The 19838-nt window shown below is 33.7% G+C and overlaps 2 protein-coding genes across 4 annotated transcripts; one reads left to right on the top strand and one right to left on the bottom strand.

Moving 5' to 3' along the window:
• On the top strand, positions 1-9192 carry ACX2 (acyl-CoA oxidase 2). 2 transcript variants are annotated; one of them, XR_016319965.1, is made up of 8 exons: positions 1-576; positions 2670-2785; positions 3602-4482; positions 5001-5180; positions 5276-5442; positions 5527-5650; positions 5922-6129; positions 8787-9192. XR_016319965.1 is itself a non-coding variant. In XM_012237742.4 (7 exons), exons 1-7 carry the CDS (start codon positions 131-133, stop codon positions 6075-6077), a joined length of 2070 nt encoding a protein of 689 aa, XP_012093132.1. In that variant the 5' UTR covers positions 1-130; the 3' UTR covers positions 6078-6320. The 2 variants fall into 2 exon arrangements, 1 of the variants encoding a protein (XP_012093132.1); XM_012237742.4 differs by lacking the exon at positions 8787-9192 and having other exon boundaries at positions 5922-6320.
• On the bottom strand, positions 7261-13393 carry LOC105650770 (bZIP transcription factor, putative (DUF630 and DUF632)). 2 transcript variants are annotated; one of them, XM_012237731.4, is made up of 5 exons: positions 11282-13393; positions 11060-11134; positions 10328-10533; positions 8315-8538; positions 7261-8165 (listed from the first exon to the last, which is right to left on the bottom strand). In XM_012237731.4, exons 1-5 carry the CDS (start codon positions 12348-12350, stop codon positions 7517-7519), a joined length of 2223 nt encoding a protein of 740 aa, XP_012093121.1. In that variant the 5' UTR covers positions 12351-13393; the 3' UTR covers positions 7261-7516. The 2 variants fall into 2 exon arrangements, with proteins under 2 accessions (XP_012093121.1, XP_012093113.1); XM_012237723.4 differs by having other exon boundaries at positions 10328-10542; positions 11282-13392.
• Positions 13394-19838: the final 6445 nt, after the last annotated feature.

Raw genomic sequence — 19838 nt, 5'->3', positions numbered from 1 at the left:
CTTTCCCACTCAACTACCCAACCATCTTTCTTCTTTCTTTCTTTTACCCATTTCTTCGTCTTCTGTGTCTCTGAATTAAACTTTCTGTTTCTATATCCTATCAAAGAAACTTCAAAAATTCTTCATATAAATGGAGCCAAAAGACCCTAATCCAACAGCGGAGGATGAAACCCAGATCGTTGTTTCTCGGCGCATCCAGAGGTTGTCCTTTCACCTCACCCCAATACCTTGCTCTCTCTATGATTCCAACCAGCTTGGTATGGTGGAGTGCGCTAAAGCAGCGAAATTAGTGGTGAATACTGATAAACTGTCGCTATACATGAGAGGGAAACATAGGGAGATACAGGAGAAGGTGTTTGCTTACTTTAATTCAAGGCCGGAGTTGCAGACCCCAGTAGAGATAGCTAAAGATGACTATAGGGAGCTTTGTTGGAGACAGCTACTGGGTTTGGTTAGAGAGGCTGGAATTAGGCCTTTTAGATATGTAGCAGATGATCCTGTTAAGTATTTTGCCATTCTTGAGGCGGTTGGTAGCGTGGATATGTCGCTTGGAATCAAAATGGGTGTCCAGTACAGGTTAGCTTTTGTTATATTTGAACTTTAATTTCTCGATATATTTTTAAAATTGAATAGAGAAATTGAATATGGTTGTGCGGATGTGGTGATATTGGTCAGTTGATACGGGTTTTAGATTGTTTTAGACTAGAGACAATCTTTAGAAATGGCGTGAATTTTACTATTTTTTTGTTTTTATGTGAAGTGGGAAGGTAGTTATTTATTTTCTTTATATACGCCCTGATTCGACTATATGTTAAGATGTAATTTTGAAGGTTTCAATATCCTGTTTGTATCTGGCTGCTATTTGGTACTTCTGTAAATATATATCACTAGAAAACGATGTATCAATTATTCTTTAGATTATTTGTCTTTGCTGTTGCTCGTAAAAGTCTTCCTATTATAATTGATTTTAGATTGATAATCTCGCATGGTAACTGTTACAAGCTTTCAACTCTAGTATTAATGTCTCTTCCTATTTGATTTGAAAAACGCCATGCTTCTCTATATAAAGCCGTGTGCTTGATAAAAGAAATTGGAAATAAGAACAAGTAAAAGTCTTGCCAAGGTCAAATTCAATAACAATGATAATGGGATCCCAGAAGAAGCCATGGCCCCCCAGCTACATGCAATGCTTCTTGATACATGGGCATGTTTCATGGTTTATTCTAGACATTTAGCATGGCCATCCTCTTGCAAAGTATTTCTCTCTCTCTTTTTTTTTTTTAAGATTACTTATGGTTGCATGGTTAAAATGAGTTTATTTACTTTAATACATTAGAGAATTCCCAAGCATTTGAGATTATTAGTATCTATAGTAAAGAACATGTTGGACTGAAGTTGGGATTTACAGGTCAACTCATATTCAGAAAAGTGAATGTGTATGCTGATTAGTTGGCTGCTTGGTTTGGCTAAGTTAGCTTTCTTTCTTCCTGTGGGGCCGTCATTTTTCTCCTTGCTTCCTATAATAGGCCTTTCCAGTTTGTTTTATGCTGATACATTTAGACGAAATGTGGTCCAATTCTGTAATTTGTTTTCTTGGTCTTTTATCGTACAAAATAAAAAAAAAAACAACGGTACCTATGATTAATTTTCTGTTATATGTCTTGGCTAAATTGCTTTCACCTATCAAATTAACATTTAAAAATAAGCCATTAAAGATATATGCTTAGTGAAATAAATTAAATCCTATTAATGTTTCAATAAGTGGAAAGTATATATGAAATTACTTAATCATTTAAATACCTTTTAATCTTTTCATTATATGTATTAAAATGCTCATTTCATTATGTAAACTCATGCAAAATGTGTTATATGCATGTGTACTTATTTTAGACTGAAATCTGTTAATATATCTTAAATTGTTTTTCCAGCCCCCTTAAAAATCATTTTTGCTTTGTAACTGGCCAAACAAATCCTGCCATGTTATCCTTCATCCATAAATTGAAGTGTATTGAAGGGAAAAAGATTATGGAAAGAAGAGGTGGAACTAATGAGAAAGAAATTCAAATTATCTTCTCTCATCAAAAACATGTTTGAAAATATTTTTCTTGATAGCTCCTTTTTGCTGCATAAGATCCTCAATAATGACCCTATTAATTGGCAATGTAATTAATGTTCTGTTTGCTTGGTACTCATGATTATCTACACGATTCAATGTTTGCAGATTGTTTACTGGTTTATTTCTGGGATGTCTCTTTTCTTTACTCCCCCTCCTATTTTTAAAGAGTGAGAATCTTCTTTGTCTTTTTGGCATCAGGCAATGAGCCTTCATCCATCTTGATAACATGAAGTGGGAAAAATAATATCATGCCTTATTTCTAAGTTCAACATGTTAGAAATTTTTGAGATAATCAAGCATGAGATAAGTGCCCTCTATAGTAACCTCAATCAGTGTACTAGCTTAAGAAATTTTTGAATCTTTGACCCTTTCAGTCAATTTTCATATCTCTTGATTTGTGCTTCTTAGGTTTAAATGTACGAGATGAGATATTAGTTTGTCACTTGGATTGTTTTGTCCTGTCTTTAATCTTAGCATGTTTTATCGTAATTGGTTGGCCAATCACATATCATCTTTTCTATGTAATTCTGACTTTTAGTATTTGTTCGTGCAGTCTCTGGGGAGGCTCTGTTATCAACTTAGGAACTAAAAAGCATAGGGAAAAGTACTTTGATGGTATTGACAATTTGGAATACCCAGGTTGTTTTGCTATGACAGAGCTACATCATGGTAAGCTCTTCTACCAACATTTAGTTCTCCGATTTTCTACTATGATGTTTAATGGGACATATATTACTGTTCCATTACCATTGTGTATCAGATGCTCATTAACAAAGTGATGTAGAATCCTAGGTTCTCACCCTCAAAACACAACAGTTCAACCAAAAACGCAAATTTGCTTTACGATAGACTTAGATTGAGAAACAAATAGAAAATTGCTAAACGTTCCCATGAAGTATAAAATTTTTTTAAGTTCCTACTACTGCCATTTGCCAACAGAAGCATAATAGTTGCTATATATATTTCTGTCCAAGTCAATTCTGCTTCACAAACTTTCGCCAACTTCCTCCACTCTCTAAACTTCAGCAGGACTGTAACCATGAATATTTAATTTTTTTTCTGAAATTTGAATTGGAGATATATCTTGAAAGGATCAGGTTTCCTGTGGAAAGACATCTGTTGTAGCATCGCGTATGACTTCTGAAGAAAAATATCCAAAAAATTCTGCAAGTCATTGAAGTGGTGTAGTCCTGATACACTATATATAACGCCATTCAACTATTCATTTCATTTTCTCTGGATGAATATTGCCAGAGGCTTCTGTTTGATTATAGGCATAAATCTTTTGTGTATCTTTTCCTTTGAAGTATGTGTGCATATGCACATCTAAATATCTTTTACAGTCTTTATCATTTGAATTGTACCTAGATCTGAACCTAGGTTTCTTTCTACTAGGCACATATAAATTTTGGGTATTTTATTTTATTGGATGTAATTGTGACTTAAAGACTTCTTAATTAAATGATCTACTTTTGTGCTTCAAAGGTTCAAATGTGCAAGGCCTTCAAACCGTTGCAACATTTGATCCAGTTAGAGATGAATTTGTAATCAACACTCCTCATGATGGAGCTCTCAAATGGTGGATTGGCAATGCTGCAGTTCATGGCAAGTTTGCTACTGTTTTTGCCAGGCTGATTTTGCCTACTCATGATTCTAAGGGCGTCTCTGATATGGGTGTCCATGCCTTCATTGTTCCGATAAGGGATATAAATACTCACCAGACACTTCCAGGAATTGAAATACATGATTGTGGCCACAAGATAGGCCTAAATGGGGTAGACAATGGAGCGTTGAGGTTCAGTTCAGTAAGAATTCCCCGGGATAATCTTCTTAATCGATTTGGAGATGTGTCTCGGGATGGGAAGTACACTAGCAGCCTTCCAACTATAAATAAACGATTTGCTGCTACATTAGGGGAACTTGTTGGTGGAAGGGTTGGCCTTGCATATTCTTCAGTTGCTGTACTCAAGCTTGCTGGAACAATTGCCATCCGATATTCTTTGCTGCGCCAGCAGTTTGGCCCTCCCAAGCAGCCTGAAGTCAGTATTCTTGATTATCAGTCTCAGCAGCACAAGCTCATGCCAATGCTAGCTTCAACTTATGCATTCCATTTTGCCGCTATTCATTTGGTAGAAAAATATTCGGAGATGAAAAAGACTCATGATGAACAATTAGTTGGAGATGTCCATGCACTTTCAGCTGGCCTTAAGGCATATGTGACATCATATACAGCAAAGTCATTGTCTGTCTGCCGGGAAGCATGTGGAGGACATGGGTATGCTGCTGTCAATCGGTTTGGTACCTTGAGAAATGACCATGACATTTTTCAGACATTTGAAGGGGATAACACAGTGCTGCTACAACAGGTGCTCAAAAACTTTTTATTGCATCTTTGCTTGATGGTTTATGATGTGTGCTAATTTGATGAATGTCATTTGATGGTTATTTAAGCTTACAGTAAAAGAATATGCGCTCTGCATTCTTTTTCTGGATAGTAGCCTTGTGTTTGGATGAAGGTTTTGTTGTAGAATAGCATGCAAGGTTAATTATTTAGTCTACAGTTGATTTATCTGAACTTCTGAAGGCTAGAATTAGTAAATATTTAGTTGGCCAATTAGGACTTGTAAGGAAATTGTAAAACAGAAGGGTAGGCTTTAAACATCTCAATTCCTGAGCATCACATCTAGGATAGAATTAAATCAGACAAATCAAAGAAAGAAAATTGCTAGAATTTCAGTTGACTGAAAAATTGAATTTTTACACTACAAAAATATAGGTTTGAATTAACAGATGCTATAGTCTAGTATTGATTTTATTTATAAGGTCTGGGAAATATTATTTCTTCTTAATTGTACCTGGGTCTGAAATTTCAGTTGTGACATAGGTAGCAGGTGATCTCTTAAAGCAATACAAGGAGAAGTTCCAAGGTGGGACATTGGCAGTGACATGGAACTATCTGAGAGAATCAATGAATACATATCTATCTCAACCAAATCCAGTAACTGCACGATGGGAGGGTGAAGATCACTTGAGAGACCCTAAATTCCAGTTGGATGCCTTCAGAGTGAGTGCAGCACTGGTTTTGTGATGTAAAAGCCATAATTATATATAAAACAATCTACCTGCATGTCTAGCTATTACTGACTGTTTTTCTTACAGTACCGAACATCTCGACTGCTTCAAAGTGTTGCTGTCCGACTTCGCAAGCACTCTAAAAGTCTTGGTAGCTTTGGTGCTTGGAATCGGTGCTTGAATCACCTTCTCACACTTGCAGAATCTCACGTTGAATCCGTGATCCTTGCAAAATTTATTGAAGCTGTGCAGAAGTACTCCCTAAACTCAGCCTCAAAACTTTTTCCATCCTCTTTACGTGGCTAATTATTTTCTAATTTCACCTGTTGATGTACCAGTTGTCCTGATGCAAGCTCTCGAGCTGCTTTAAAACTTGTCTGTGATCTTTATGCCTTGGACCGGATCTGGAATGACATTGGAACATACCGCAATGTTGACTATGTTGCACCAAACAAAGCTAAGGTATTCAGATGCCAGACAGTATCGTGATATTTCCGCTTCTTTTAGGCTGTTTATATGAGTTGAAATGTGAAGTTTGAACGATTTTTTTTAGTTAACCATTAATATATCACCGCTGTAAGTTTGTGCTGATGTGATGATGTATAATGTCATATGGTGATTAAAGCTAGTAAACGACATTTATACATGTTATATTTTCCCTGGGAATTTATAGTTACAGGAGATGTCTAATAGGGATTTTCCACTTATGTAATGCAACTTTCTCATTGTGCAGGCAATCCATAAGCTAACAGAGTACCTTAGTTTCCAAGTGAGGAATATTGCGAGGGAACTTGTTGATGCTTTCGATTTTCCTGATCACGTTACACGGGCCCCAATTGCCATGCAATCTGATGCTTATGCTCAGTACACTCAGTATGTTGGATTTTAAAACAGGGATGACAAGTTAAAAATTCAAGTGCCCCAGCAATTGGGAAAAAGTGGTAGGCTTTCTTATTCCTTAGTTTTTGTATTTTTATTGCTCATTAAAAACTCCGTTGCATCAAGGGAAGAATAACATGATAAGAAAATGAAGATATTGATGTTTTTTTTCCCTTTCAGAATATAGTTGTACAAATTTCTTCTTGTTTGGTATTAATAAATTTCATAAAACTTTATTTAATTCATTTATAAATCCACAATTGTCATGTTTGGATGAATGGATTTTTACTTATAGAGTGTTTGCTTTTAATTTAAATGTAAATTCATTTTATTTGTAGATGCCTTTTTTCCTTTTGGTTATGTAAATGAAGAAAAAGAAAAATTACATGGAAAAATCTAGAGTGAGCTACTCCGCTAGCATCATGAGAAGTCGAAAACGATCCTCTAGTTCAAAACGAATTTTAGCAATATCATGTTCGGATTTATGTATTTGAATTGATTAAAATTCAATGTTTGGATTGTCAAATATTTATTCAAATAATTCATAACAAGTTTTAAAAGCTTATAAAATCTTAGATTTTAAATTTGAGGAAGGCTAAATTACAGTTGAAAATCTCAAATTTCAAATCAAACGCATGAATAACATAAAAATATTACAGAGTTAAACAAATTTTCATAGCTGCATTAGTTTAAGAACTTATTTTAAACGTATAACTTTACTTACACCTAGAAAATTTAGCAACTTTACACAATCAAATTATATCAACAGAATCTGTAAAAGAGTTTTTCGCTTTTCTTTTCTTTTCTTTTTTTTTTTTTTGAGAGAAATCTGTGATGAGTTTAAATTTACTAGAACAATATATTTTGAACTAACAAAAGTACAAGTTAATTATACTACACATCAAATGGATTTTCATTTTCAATACAATATTCCCTTCATGAAAATTCATTATAAATTCACCAATCAAATGAATTCTTTGTTCATTTACTTGTACTCCCTTTAATAAAACCAAGTTCTTCGAACCTGCAATAATGAAAGTAAATAATACCCGTTATCTTTCCACTCTAAAAAGAAAAGATAGATGTAGAAGTGGATGCTTCTTATGGGAAAAATGCCATGATGATAAATGTCTTAAGATAAACTCACCTCATCTTTCCTTTCTGGTCATAGTGCCCCCTGATAAAACAAGTAATAAAAACTCAAAAAGGCTGCAAAAATCTATATTTTCTGGTTGGAAAGCAATACAAAGCTCAAAAAACTAAAGAATCCTAGTAAGATGCAAAACACTATTTCTGCAATGCTGCAAAACAAATTCTAACTCTCCCCAAACACTCCTTGAACCGATACTTTCAACATTTACAAGTATCTATTTTCGTCTCCAAGTACCAATCATAAACTGAGTGAAAATGCTTTATAATTACATAACACTGCTCATAATTACATAACCTTTAATATCTAGCTGGCCTGCAATTCAAGTATGCCAATCGAGCTGCTTCACTTCTCTGTCTAATGTCCTCGTACATTTTCAGCGAAGCCTCAGAAAATTTGTTTAGTCTATCAAGAACCTTTGTCAAACTTGCTTGGATGCACGGCAAGTTTGACGAGGTCTCATCATTTTTCTCATCATCATCTTTGCCCTCTGATTCTCCATTGTTTGCGTCAACTGATTTCTCTTTCTTTTGTACTTGTTGGTCCATTAAATCACACAAGTCAAATAAGAAGGTTTTAATGGCATTGCTAAGTTCCTCAGATGGCAAAGCTTTGATCCCAGCTGACCAATCACGACAGAGAACAAAAATAGGTGGCGCCACAGCTCGACGAGGGGAGAATGGTTTCCTGCTCTTGGAACGCTCCTGTGGCTGCAAGATGCAGTGTTGTAGCCAACCATTAAGGGCTTCCACATAGGATGCGAGACTGTTGACCCAGTTTGCAAAGCTTAAGCCAAAACACTCAATCTCCTCCTGAAGCTGAGCCATAATCTGCCTGCGAGTATCTCCCTGAGGAGTTCCTGTAGCATTTCTTGAGTGGTATGCCAATGAGATGGTGATATACTGTGAATGATGGCATTCGAGCATGGCCTTCCACATCCTGATCAGCCTACATGCAATACTTTGCAATGAATTAAAAAATATAGATAATTCACTACATTCACCCAGGCGTAGATCTCAAGACTACAATATAATGATAACAAGTGGCAATAATATCAGATATTTAATGACAAACAAGGAAATGGAAAGAGCACTTACCCTTGAATTAGCTCTAGAAGTTGTGGCTGCAATTCTTCATCTCTCATTTTCTCAATCCTCTTTGAAATAGTATCAACGGAGTGAATTGCCACTATTATCCGTGAATGTAGATCCTTCACAACTGCTCTAGTCTTGTCAATCACTTGGGCACTATGATCCTTGGCGAATTGGTGCCGGAGTTGGTTACATTTCCGATCATACTCCTTCCTGATGAATTCACTTGCCTACAGTACAACCAACTTGTTAATAAGTTTGATCGTTTAAGGATGACAACACTAATATACTTGAATAAAATAACAAGATAATGGTGAAGTCGACTCAACATTCAGGGCACATTTAGCTTTTTGAACTAATAGTTTTTATATGGCACAAGAAGTTCAATAATGCATCTTTAGAAGCAGTAATGTAAATAAATTGTTTCTCTCACTTAAATTTGAATTGCTATATATAATGGTTCTCTATGACCATGTAGGACTTGCACCAAGAGTATGATAGGCTGAAGGAATCCCAGATCAGATATGTGACACTTGAACAAGTTGATGCAGCCAAAGGGTTAAGGCAACATATTACAATTAGGGTTGAAGGGGATTGAGTGTGGCTGGAACAAAGAAACGTAATAAATCATGTGCATTGGAACAAGATGTCTTTGCATCTGGATTGGATTGTTAAAAAAAAAAAAAAAAAAAAAATCTCTTTATATAACTTGAAGTCTAGCTTCGAACAAGATGCCTTTGCATGTGCATTGGTTGTCTGAAGGATAGCAAAGATGCATCAAAGAGTGAAGCACTTGATGTATCATGCATTTAAGGCAGCTTTCATAAACAACGTTGCTCAAGGAGTTCCTGTGAAACAACTATATATTCTAAAAACTTTAAAAATATGCTCACTGCTGCACCTGTATTTGTTAGAATTTGCCTCAAACATGAAAAAAAAATACACTTTAAAATTTGATCTAAAAGGTGCCATATTGCAAATAGAATTCTTAGGTTGATTAGACTCTGATGTTAGAAAAATATGTAGTCTAAGAGCTCTTTGATGAATAAAAAGTTAAAACTATGGACTTTCATCTTAAAAAATGATGCAGTCTAAAATTCTCCTCCAACAAATAAAAAGTTAGTCTATTAGGTAAGTACTGATAATATTTACCGAATTCCATGGTCTTGATCTGACTCTTTGAGCCAATGAACATTATGTACACCTTCTCAGGGACAATCCTTGAGGGATCAACAATTTTTGTCATTTTGCACAACTTATGGAATATTGGCATAATAACCACACAATAGGTTTTTATTGAGGGGATAATTTGGAGCCATCAAAAGCGAAGACAGATAGAAAAGTGAGAAAAAGAGAGTAAAAAAGAAGTGATAAATCCAGGGTCACAACTTACAACCGGCAACGAAACTCATTTGACTCGATTAGTGCCATCTGCCAATCTTCCTCATTATTCACAGCTCCTCTCTCATTTATTGTAAATGGTGGTGTAGAAGTTGAATTTAAGCATATCAAATATAAGTATGTATCATGGAACCAGACTAGGCTATTTCCAAAATTATATAGAATGTTTAATTAATTTGAAGAATCAATATATGATGCCCACCACTGAGCATCATCATCTAGTGCAAGTATTTTGGGTTGCAATAATGAGTAACACCACCGATCATGCGAGAAAAACATTTATGCGATCAAAAACTTTTATACAATTCCACATCACAAAAATTGCCAAATGAATCCAGAGAACCGGTTAGGTCATACAGGAAAAATCTTAATGCATAACAGGATTACAGATACAAACTATTTATAAATTGGGTGGCCTTATTGATTGCTTTAATTAGTTTCTTTCTTGGTTCAGTGCATTCACTTGTATATCGTTGTACAATATCTATAGTACTTCATCACATTACTCAACAATGTATTGCATATAATGAAAAGCGATGGGATGATGTCGACATTCATGTGCTGTAGGCACAAGAACATGTTATTATTCATGCAAGCAACAAGGTCTAAATTAAGTACCTTTACTTCGTCATATAGTTTTCTTTCCCATGCATACAGCCTATCAAGGGTGGAGGAATGACTTCCAGCAATCATGCAGAATTCTTCTACAAAATCACTACCACTGTCAGACACATCGTCTCTTGCGGCTGTGGCAAGTGGATTTCTAGAAGAAGATGACCTTGAAGATGCTGTCCGCTTCCAGGTAATAACCTTAGTAACATGTTCTGCTGGTTCTAAAAGATTGTATAAGATAAAAATAGCATGAAAAGACAAGAAATAATGCACACTCATAGAAAATAAGAGGAGAAAAGGTTCTACTCTGCATCCTGCTAGTTGAAATCAACTATTGATTCAGCACTGAGCAGGCACCAGGCATTAAGTGAATCAAGTAGTCCCATAAAAAAAGGAATTGAAATATTTAACTGTTACACAGTTGCAACATTTATTTTATTGTGTATGCACCAGATACAGCCTAAACTATCGTTAACCTTGTTGGCCAGGCTTTATCTTACTGGCCTTTGTTATGGCTTTACCAAATGAAACGAGGATATATTTGGTAAGCCATAATATAATGTAATCAAATGCATTTTTATGGTAACCACAATAAGAATCAAATTACACCAAAATGCATTTGATTACTTTACATTACATTCAATTACAATTTATCAAATGTCCCAAAGTGCTAAAATCTTACAAATTCTCTTTAAATTCTTCAAGTTGGCACGTAATATGCTTGAAGCGAAAGCTTACCATGAGAAACAAGTGCAGTCTTTCCACGGCAGCAAACCTGAAAATTTGCCAGAATTGCTGAGGCAGATGAACTCCCTGTGAGAATCAAAATTGGTATGAAGTTTTTGCATAAAAAATTAGCAATGAAAAAGTTACAGCAGCAAAAGCATCAAGCATTTGCAATGCAACAGACAGATAAGGAACCCGATTACATTAATTTTAGTTATCAACAAAAGCAATCACCTTTTGTCTCAGAATATCCAACCCTTATATTGTTTGCTTCAAGCATCCTGGAAACCTCCTTGCCAGATTCAGAAGCTCTAAAAAACCGATGCTCTATATCCTTGATACTTGAAAGAAAATCCTTCGCTCTATGAGTAATGAATTCTGAAGGATCTTCTCTCTCTGCAGATAAATCTTTCATGGTCACTGCTTTCTCTTTCTTTGAACCAGATTGCAAAAGAGTCACATTTTGTGCTATTTCTGCCTGCCTCACTTGAATATCTATTGGTTGTCTAATTGAATGGGAATTGCCTTCTACTCTTGCAACAAAGCTAGCATTTAGTACTTTAGAATTACTGGAGGTTTCTAAACCCTTTTGCTCCAATTTAGGTCCTAAATTTCCTTCATTTACGTGACCGTTTCCATCTAAACCAACGTTAGTCCATTTCCCCTTAGCATCTACCACATTATGGTCAATGCCAACCCTTTGACCCCGAAATTCATTCCAACCTTTGAAATCATCAAAATCCACATCCAATTCATTGCCCCTAAAAAACCTAAAACTTTCACAATTATCACTTGGATCAAAATAATCCCAAGAACCACCTGACTCAAAAGGAGGAGGAGGAGGAGGAGGAGGCGGCATTGGCATGGAAAACCCTAACGATTCATCTTCAACAAAACCATCATTACCATTATTCAAACTAATCTTTACAGTCACAGAATTGCTAACTCCCCCTGCTCTCATATAACTCATTTTCACCACTGGGGGTGAAATGGGACTTTCATTATGCAAAGGTGAATCGGAAACCTCTGCAATGTGAGAGGGAGAGGGAGAAGGGTATGAGGAGTGTGATGGGGTTTTGTCAAGTTCAGTTGCAGACGTTGTTGATAGAGAAGATTCTATCAAAATCTCTGCCTCTGCAAATCGCCGGAGAGCTATGCCAAGGTTTTTTAAAGAGATAATATAAGATACATGAGCTGCTGCAAGATTGTACCTTGAATCTATTGCTTGCTTTATGAACCTCCTTCGCTCTTTGCATAAACGCAAAGCTTCATTTCTCTCTGCTTTAGAGCTTGCAGAACCCATTTTTAAAGTAAGAAATGAGTACCCGTTTCATGAAATGAACTCCATTTTTGAGTATCCAAACAGAATGAAAATAAATAAATAAATAAACTTTTTTTCACCAGAAATTGCACTCTAACTGCATTTTCCTCGTACTCATAGACATTTCTTAAACCCACTATTCCCAAGAGCTTGAACGACACCGTTCTAGTATACTAACTTCGCTCTTTAGAATCTGCCTAGAAGACCATAAAAACTCTGGAAACAATTATAAATGCACCTGAAGAAATTCACAATGGTAATGAAAATGAAGGAATGATACGAAGGAAAAAAGGCAAAACCCTTTCTTCTTAAAAACCCAACTTTGGTTTAGAGCAGAGCGGGCTTTTCTACAGCAACAGAAGCAAATGCGTTGTGTTGTTGTACAAGAAACGAGAAACCCACTTGAAGAAAGCTCTGATTACAGGATTGAGACAAGAGTAAGACAGTACAAACCGAAAATGAAGTAGAAAAAATGATATGGTTTATCTTTTCTTTTCTTTCAGGGGAAAAACAGAGCCGAAAGTGAAAAGGCGGAGAAGGGAGTAGTTGTTTTCACAATAAGATGGTAACACGAACAAGCAAAGAGCGGTTGAGAAGTCAAAAAAAATCTAAGCCATTAACAGAAACCTGAAGATTGAAAGCCAATGCTGTAATCAGATTTCACACAGACAGAAATAGAGAGAGAAGGACCTGCAATTATGCAAACAAAACAGAGGAAGTGTTAAAAGCAGGAGAGAGAGGAATCTGTAACAGTGGGTGCAGAGAAGAAGGTAGCCTCGATATGCGTGAGTGTGCTTATTTGTGTGTGATATCTACGTTCATTCCAGTTCAGTAAAGAATAATTAATATATTTCAAAGAAATCGAAAAGAAACAGAGAGAAAAAAAAAAAGGGAAAATAAAGGATGGAAATGGAAATTAATTAGAGATTTGCAGAGAAAATGTCACTTTCTCTGTATCTCCGTATTGTATTAATGTATTTGAATCAATCAAGGGAGGGTAGGGTAGTGAAGAGGACTACAGGAGCATTAAAACCAGGAGAACTTTTTCCTTTGTTGTACTGTGAAATGGTGTAATTATGTGTCATTGATACTGCCGAATGAGACTTGCCTTTGTTGGAAATGCTGCAGATTGACATTATTACCCCTATTTTTTCCCGAGGGACTCCCTAACGGCTCCTTAAAATCCGGTTTTTTGGGGAATTACAGCACTTTTCTGTTTTTTGTTTTTTCCTTTCTCTTACTACTAATATTTATGAAAAAATAAGAAAAATTGTAAAATTGTATGAAATGAAATAAATTTGTTTAATTACATGTAGTAATTATTAAAACTTTGGTTTCTATTAGTAGAAACCAATCATTTTTACACAGTGTAGCTAGTTGCATTGCATATGATTACATATTTTTTTTTTATCATTTATCCATATAATATTTTATTCCTTTCATTAAATTTATTTTTTTTATTTGATTAAGGTAATTTATTTATATATAATTAAAAAATTTTAAAAATATATATTTTTCTTTATCTAAGACAAGAAACTTGATTTATAATTGTTAATTACTCCAAATGAGAGTATTATAAATAGTACAATTATATTTTTTAATTAGAGAATATTATATGTTTTTCTATAATTAGGAGTATTAAATAGTATAATTATTCATACTACTAATTATAATTAATATTATTGTATTAGTATAATTTTTGAGTCTCCAAATGAGAGTAATTTTATATTTAAAGAGGATTATAATTATATTTGTAGAATATTCAAATTATTATTATTATTATTATTATTATTATTATTGATTTTTTTTTGCCAGAATCAAAAAGTATTTACAGGAAGGTAATACTCCTTTTTATTCAATATTTTTCTATAAATTTTTTCACCCAATTAAAAATTAAAATATTCAATTAATAATAAATATAAGTCTTTAATTCTTAAAGACACTGAGTTAGCTATTGAACAGAACATTCAAGAATATTCCATACGAAGTTAATTTCAAAGGAAATGTTTGTGGTGGTTGTAGTTGTAGGTTATTTTAAATAGAGGCAGAATCTACATGAACAAGATGGTGTTTTGCTGACATGGAATGTTATTGAGCTGATGGTTTATTTTATTCTTTTATTACTTTTGAAATAAATTTATTAATATTCCATGGATAATGAGTCAAAAAGGAGGGATGGGCTCTTTACAAGATAAGCCAAAAAAAGGTAAAAAAAAAACGAAAGAAAATGAAAAAAGAGGGATCTGTTTTGTTAAAAGTAAAAAAGTGACACGTGTTATGCATGTGACAGGGGTAACAATGTTACATGCACCCAAAAGAAAAGAAATATACAATAATGGCTAATTGGTTAGCATATGAATTTGTAGTTTTGTGCTTAAAGATTAATTAGAAATGAGTGATCGTTCAACTCATTTTAATTTTAGTGTATAAAAAAATTCTTTTTAATATAATTAAAAATATGTGCGAAATTTTTTTTTTCCTTTTAGGTAAATTAATATGAATTCTTTGAAATTTGATTGAAATTAAATTACTGTCTTTGTTATTTGAATAAATCGTCGCAAAGTTTCAAAGATTTTATTCAATTAAAATGGCGAATCATTATATCAAAAAAATTTTAATTTTTGATATTAAATGAAAGATGACAGTGATTTTTGCAAGTGTACGAAATCACAACAAGTAATATAGAATAAGTAGAGTATCTTATCCACAGGAATTATATACCAAGTACCAAAATTATCTTAACCTATTATTATTTAAACGGCAATAAATGAGATTATTTTAAAAAAAATTAAATTAAATAAATAAAAGAGAATAAAAAGAAATCAAGTAATAATATTTGACGAAAAGAAATCAATAATTTAAAGCTACTAGGAATTTTGACTTCACTTAATTCTATCCAATTTATTTTATTAGTTTGATAATCAATTTTAAATGTTTATGTAGGGGAAGCAACCCTAAAATCACTAACAAGTTCCCCCGATGTATTGTTAGCTATTTTAACCCGGTCTAATTACCTATCTTCCAATAGCGCAATCAAACATGAATTAAATCATTAAGTTTTATGGTTTGTTTTGTGAATTCATAACCTAAAGTCATTAATTTATGAAAACCCCCCATGAGTCAAACCATATAGCTTCCGCAAAAAAATTATTATTCTCATGTAATTTATTACCTTTTTCATATCAAAAACCCTTCTCCCAATAGTGATTAATGAAATAAATCAATCCAGGGGAGAAACTCTACCTGGAAGCATTAAGTTCAATAATAAATTATATCATGAACAAAGAAAAATAAATCTAATATTATAAATTGGAATCAAAATTAAGCTATATCAAATCCCTAGTATGAGAGTTTTAGTTCAACATAGTAATTAAATAAACTCAATTAAACTTGTAAATAATCCCATAAAGAATAATAAACAAAAAGAGAGTTTAGAAATAAAAACTGGTCAACGATAGGCTTGAACAGCTTCCTTGAATCTTGACGCCAACTTGAATGCTTGAAGCCTTGGAAAGAGAGAGAATTACGTAGAAAATAATAGAACAAGAGATCGAATATATAATAAATGGCTCCTCTCTTTATATAAACTTCTTGGGAGAAAATCCGACTTCGTTTAGGAAATAGAATCATCGTTAAGTAAGAAATCTTTTTGGAAATAAGAAACTGTTTTGGTTTTGGATTTCTTCTTAATTAGGACTCTTCCATCTGCCTAAATAGGATTAGATCTTGATTTGTATGTCAGGAAAATATCTCAGGTGGGCCCATCCAAGTGGTAGGGACTGACTGGCGTTTTCGACTCAAAACAACAATTGATTTTTAGCATGGGCGTGCTGTGAGGCACGGGCAGGGCGTGATAGAGCCTGAGTGATTTTGCCTTATTTTGTACTTTTATGTGCCAAAATCCTAAAAATTTCCTTAAGATCAAGCAAATTATGTTTCAAGGAAGCTTTGAACAAAAACATAAATAAAACAAAATAAAAACTAATAAAATTAATTAAAACTACTAAAAAATCCTAAAAAAAACAATATTAAAATTACTCTAAAAATACACTTATCAAAATTTCCCAAACTTAAATCATTACTTGTTCTCAAGCAACAAAACTAAAAACAAAAAGAAAAACACAAGCTAAACAAACTAAACAAAACTAGCTTAATATGGTTGGGGATAATTATTCACAATTTCAAAAGTATCAAAAATCATTAACATGAGAATAAATCAAGTGTTTCCCATGCTAATCAAAAATTTAATTTCCAATGAAACACATTCCTTAATTTAAACATAAGTTAATAAGATTTTCAACACCAATAATTATTCAACCTATGACAAGTAGAATATGAATGTTCACAAAAATTATATAACCTTTAATTAAGATGTTTAACAATATAAATTCAACATTCTCATAGGCAAAAATTAGTTATCCCTTCTCCACAATTGAAATCCATACAATTTAAAAGGATCAAAAGATCTTTATTTCGGTTGTAATGGGGTTTTAGAGGTATAATTTTAGCTAAACAAAGAAAAATGATAAAAAGATAGACAAAGAGCATAGAAAATGCATAATATCAAGATTTTCATTATATCAAAACATATTTTTCTTTATAAAGGGAGATTAATCTTGAAGTTCTTCACTAGCTCAAAAGTAGATATATTTTGGCAAGGTCTTTTCATAATACTTTGATAATTTCTTTCTTACTTTAATTCTCCAAACTTGAATTCTTGATTGATTGCTTCTTTTATGGGGTGTTTCTCTTTGTTTTTCTAGTTGCTTCACTTGTTAGTATTAATAAAATTTTTCTCCCTTTAGTTGCTATGTTTTAACAGAAATCAAATCCTTCAATTATACATTATTGCACTTAAGGTAGGAAATTAAGTTGGTTTAATGGCTAGGCTTAATAAAGGTGAACAATAAAATTTGGATATAGGCTTCAAATTGATTGCAAAAGTCATATTTTAATTTAGTTAGCCTAGGCTAAATAAGGGGTTCAACAAAGAATGCCTAAATCATCTCTTTCTAAATGTAAGCATTTAAAAATTTTATTTAAAAGGGAATTCTAATTTGTTCTAGGAATGCCAAGGTTAAATAAATTTTAATTAAAACATATCTATATATCATAAAATTCACAAAAATTAGTGTTTATAATCTTAGAAACAAATAGTTAAACTAAAGAATCATGCTAAGTCAAAAATTAAAATTAAAGCTCAAATATATTAGACTAGAAAAACAACTAAATTTATCATAAGTTACTAAATTATGATAATTTTCAAGTTTGCTCACAATTATTCTAACCATATTAAGCTAATAAAAACAAACAAAAAAAATTAAAATTTTAACTAAAATTTTCCTTCCCCCAACTTAATCTAGCACATTGTCTCCAATGTGTGCAAAAATAAGACCACTTCCCAAATTTATCATATATTATCAAAACAAGTTATAAAAATAAAATAGAGTTGAGAACACCTTACCACCGTTATATTGAAAATACAATAAAAGACAAGGAAACAAAAGGTGTAACATCCCTTCCCGGTCCACCCGTTAACCCGAATGAACCGAACCGAGACGCTACAAACTGGTTGACTTTATGTCTTGTCATGCTGATATCATAATGTATATTGAATATAATATCATGCTGATGTTGTTTACAATAATAATGTAATTTATATTTACAAGACATGATACTAGTGTCAAAATGAAATGGGCTCAACTGTGTGCCCTGTACATGCCATAAAAAGGGTAGACAAAAGATACACATCCAAATGAGTAGCTACCCTGAAGACTGAGTCTTCTACAGATGAACTGCAGCAGTTGCAAGCTGACTCTCTACGGTCCAATCTCAAAACCTGCGAGTTAAACAGGTAACTCGCTGAGCAAATAAAGCTCAGTGGATATCTCATCATATAAAGAAAGAATTAAGCACATACATAGATAGAAATAAGCATGTAAATGCATATGAATAATTAAACATATAAGCACAAATAGCATGATCTTTTCCTTATACCTTGATTATCTTTCGTACTGTTTATAATATTGTATGATTCATGAAATGTTATGTCAAGATATCTGTATGGCTCCATAAGGTTATAGTGAAACCGAAGTGATAAGAAAAAAAACTGTATGAAACTGGATGAATACTGTATGCTTGGCTGCTATGGCCCATATATAATCATATCCACTCAACGGCCTGTAGCCGGAGTATCAAACTGTATAGGGTGCAGATCTGCTATCCTATGTCGCGACATAGCCTTATCTAAGTGGTTTCTACCTAACCTTAATGGAGCCTAATGTTGGTATGTCAATAATATAACACAACATCATATTCATAGTTCATAACTTCATAAATCATAATGTTTATTTGATTTCATATCATTTGTATGCTTGCATGTTGTTTTGATACATGATTTAATGTTGTATTTTTGTTGTAAAATGATTGGAGGCATACAAGTTGAGCAAAGGAATCCAATTGCATAAAAAAAAGAAGTCCAAAAGTGCATGAAAACACAAGTCGCGAGCGCGCCTTGCAAAGTCGCGAGCGCGTAATGCACACCTGAAGGTCAGTGAGTTTCCAGGTGAAAGTCGCGAGGGCGCAGTGCAAAGTCGCGAGCGCGAGAAGTGCAAAATGAGAGTCAGTGAGTTATCGGGCACAAGTCGCGAGCGCACAGTGCAAAGTCGCGAGCGCGTAAAGCACCAAATGAGAGTCAGAGAATTTCAGGTGAAAGTCGCGAGCGCGTAATGTGCAAAATGAGAGTCAGAGAGTTTCAGGCACAAGTCGCGAGCTCGTCATGCAATTCGCGCGCGCGCGTCGCGTTTTCCAGCCTGCACAGTCTGTACTCTTTTGGTCATATCTCTCAATATACAACTCCGATTTGGATGATTCAAAAACCCATGTAAAGCTAACACATAGAGGAACAAATAACTCTTCTATAACACTCCATAATTTCATCATTAAATGGGGTCAAAATCAAGATGAAGTTACTAGTAAAATTTCCAGTAAAACCTGTTTCAGCATAAACTCACTATTTACTTCATTTATTCAACTCCTCCCCTGTTTTCTCACCATTACCAGTCCTCCCACTCAACATAAAGCAATATTGTCTCATTAGCAACACACCACACAAATTCTCATGCAAAGAAAATGGTAAATGAAAAGAGATATCAAAACTTTAATCCAAAAAGCTTGAGCTCTTCTTTAACTTCCTTTTTCTACTACCTTTGAACTCCCTTCTCCTATACACATCAGAATTCTTATAACTTATCTACAATATAGCTCAATTAGAGGTTGAATAATATAAAGCTTCAAGAAATTCTACTTACTTGGAGAAAATTGAGGTTGCTTTAAACTACCATGAAAATGGATGGAGAAAGGAAGGAGATGAAGAAGATGAAGATAAGGATGAAAATGGGAAAGTAAAAATGATTAACACGGGTAGGCCATCAAGATATCAAGAAAAATGATGTGAAACTTACTAAATGG

The sequence above is a fragment of the Jatropha curcas genome, chromosome 3 (genome assembly GCF_041381405.1).
Source record: "Jatropha curcas cultivar XTBG-Jc1 chromosome 3, XTBG_Jcur_1.0, whole genome shotgun sequence".
In the NCBI taxonomy this organism is placed as follows: Eukaryota; Viridiplantae; Streptophyta; class Magnoliopsida; order Malpighiales; family Euphorbiaceae; genus Jatropha; species Jatropha curcas.
This window is presented reverse-complemented; position numbering and strand designations above follow the sequence as displayed.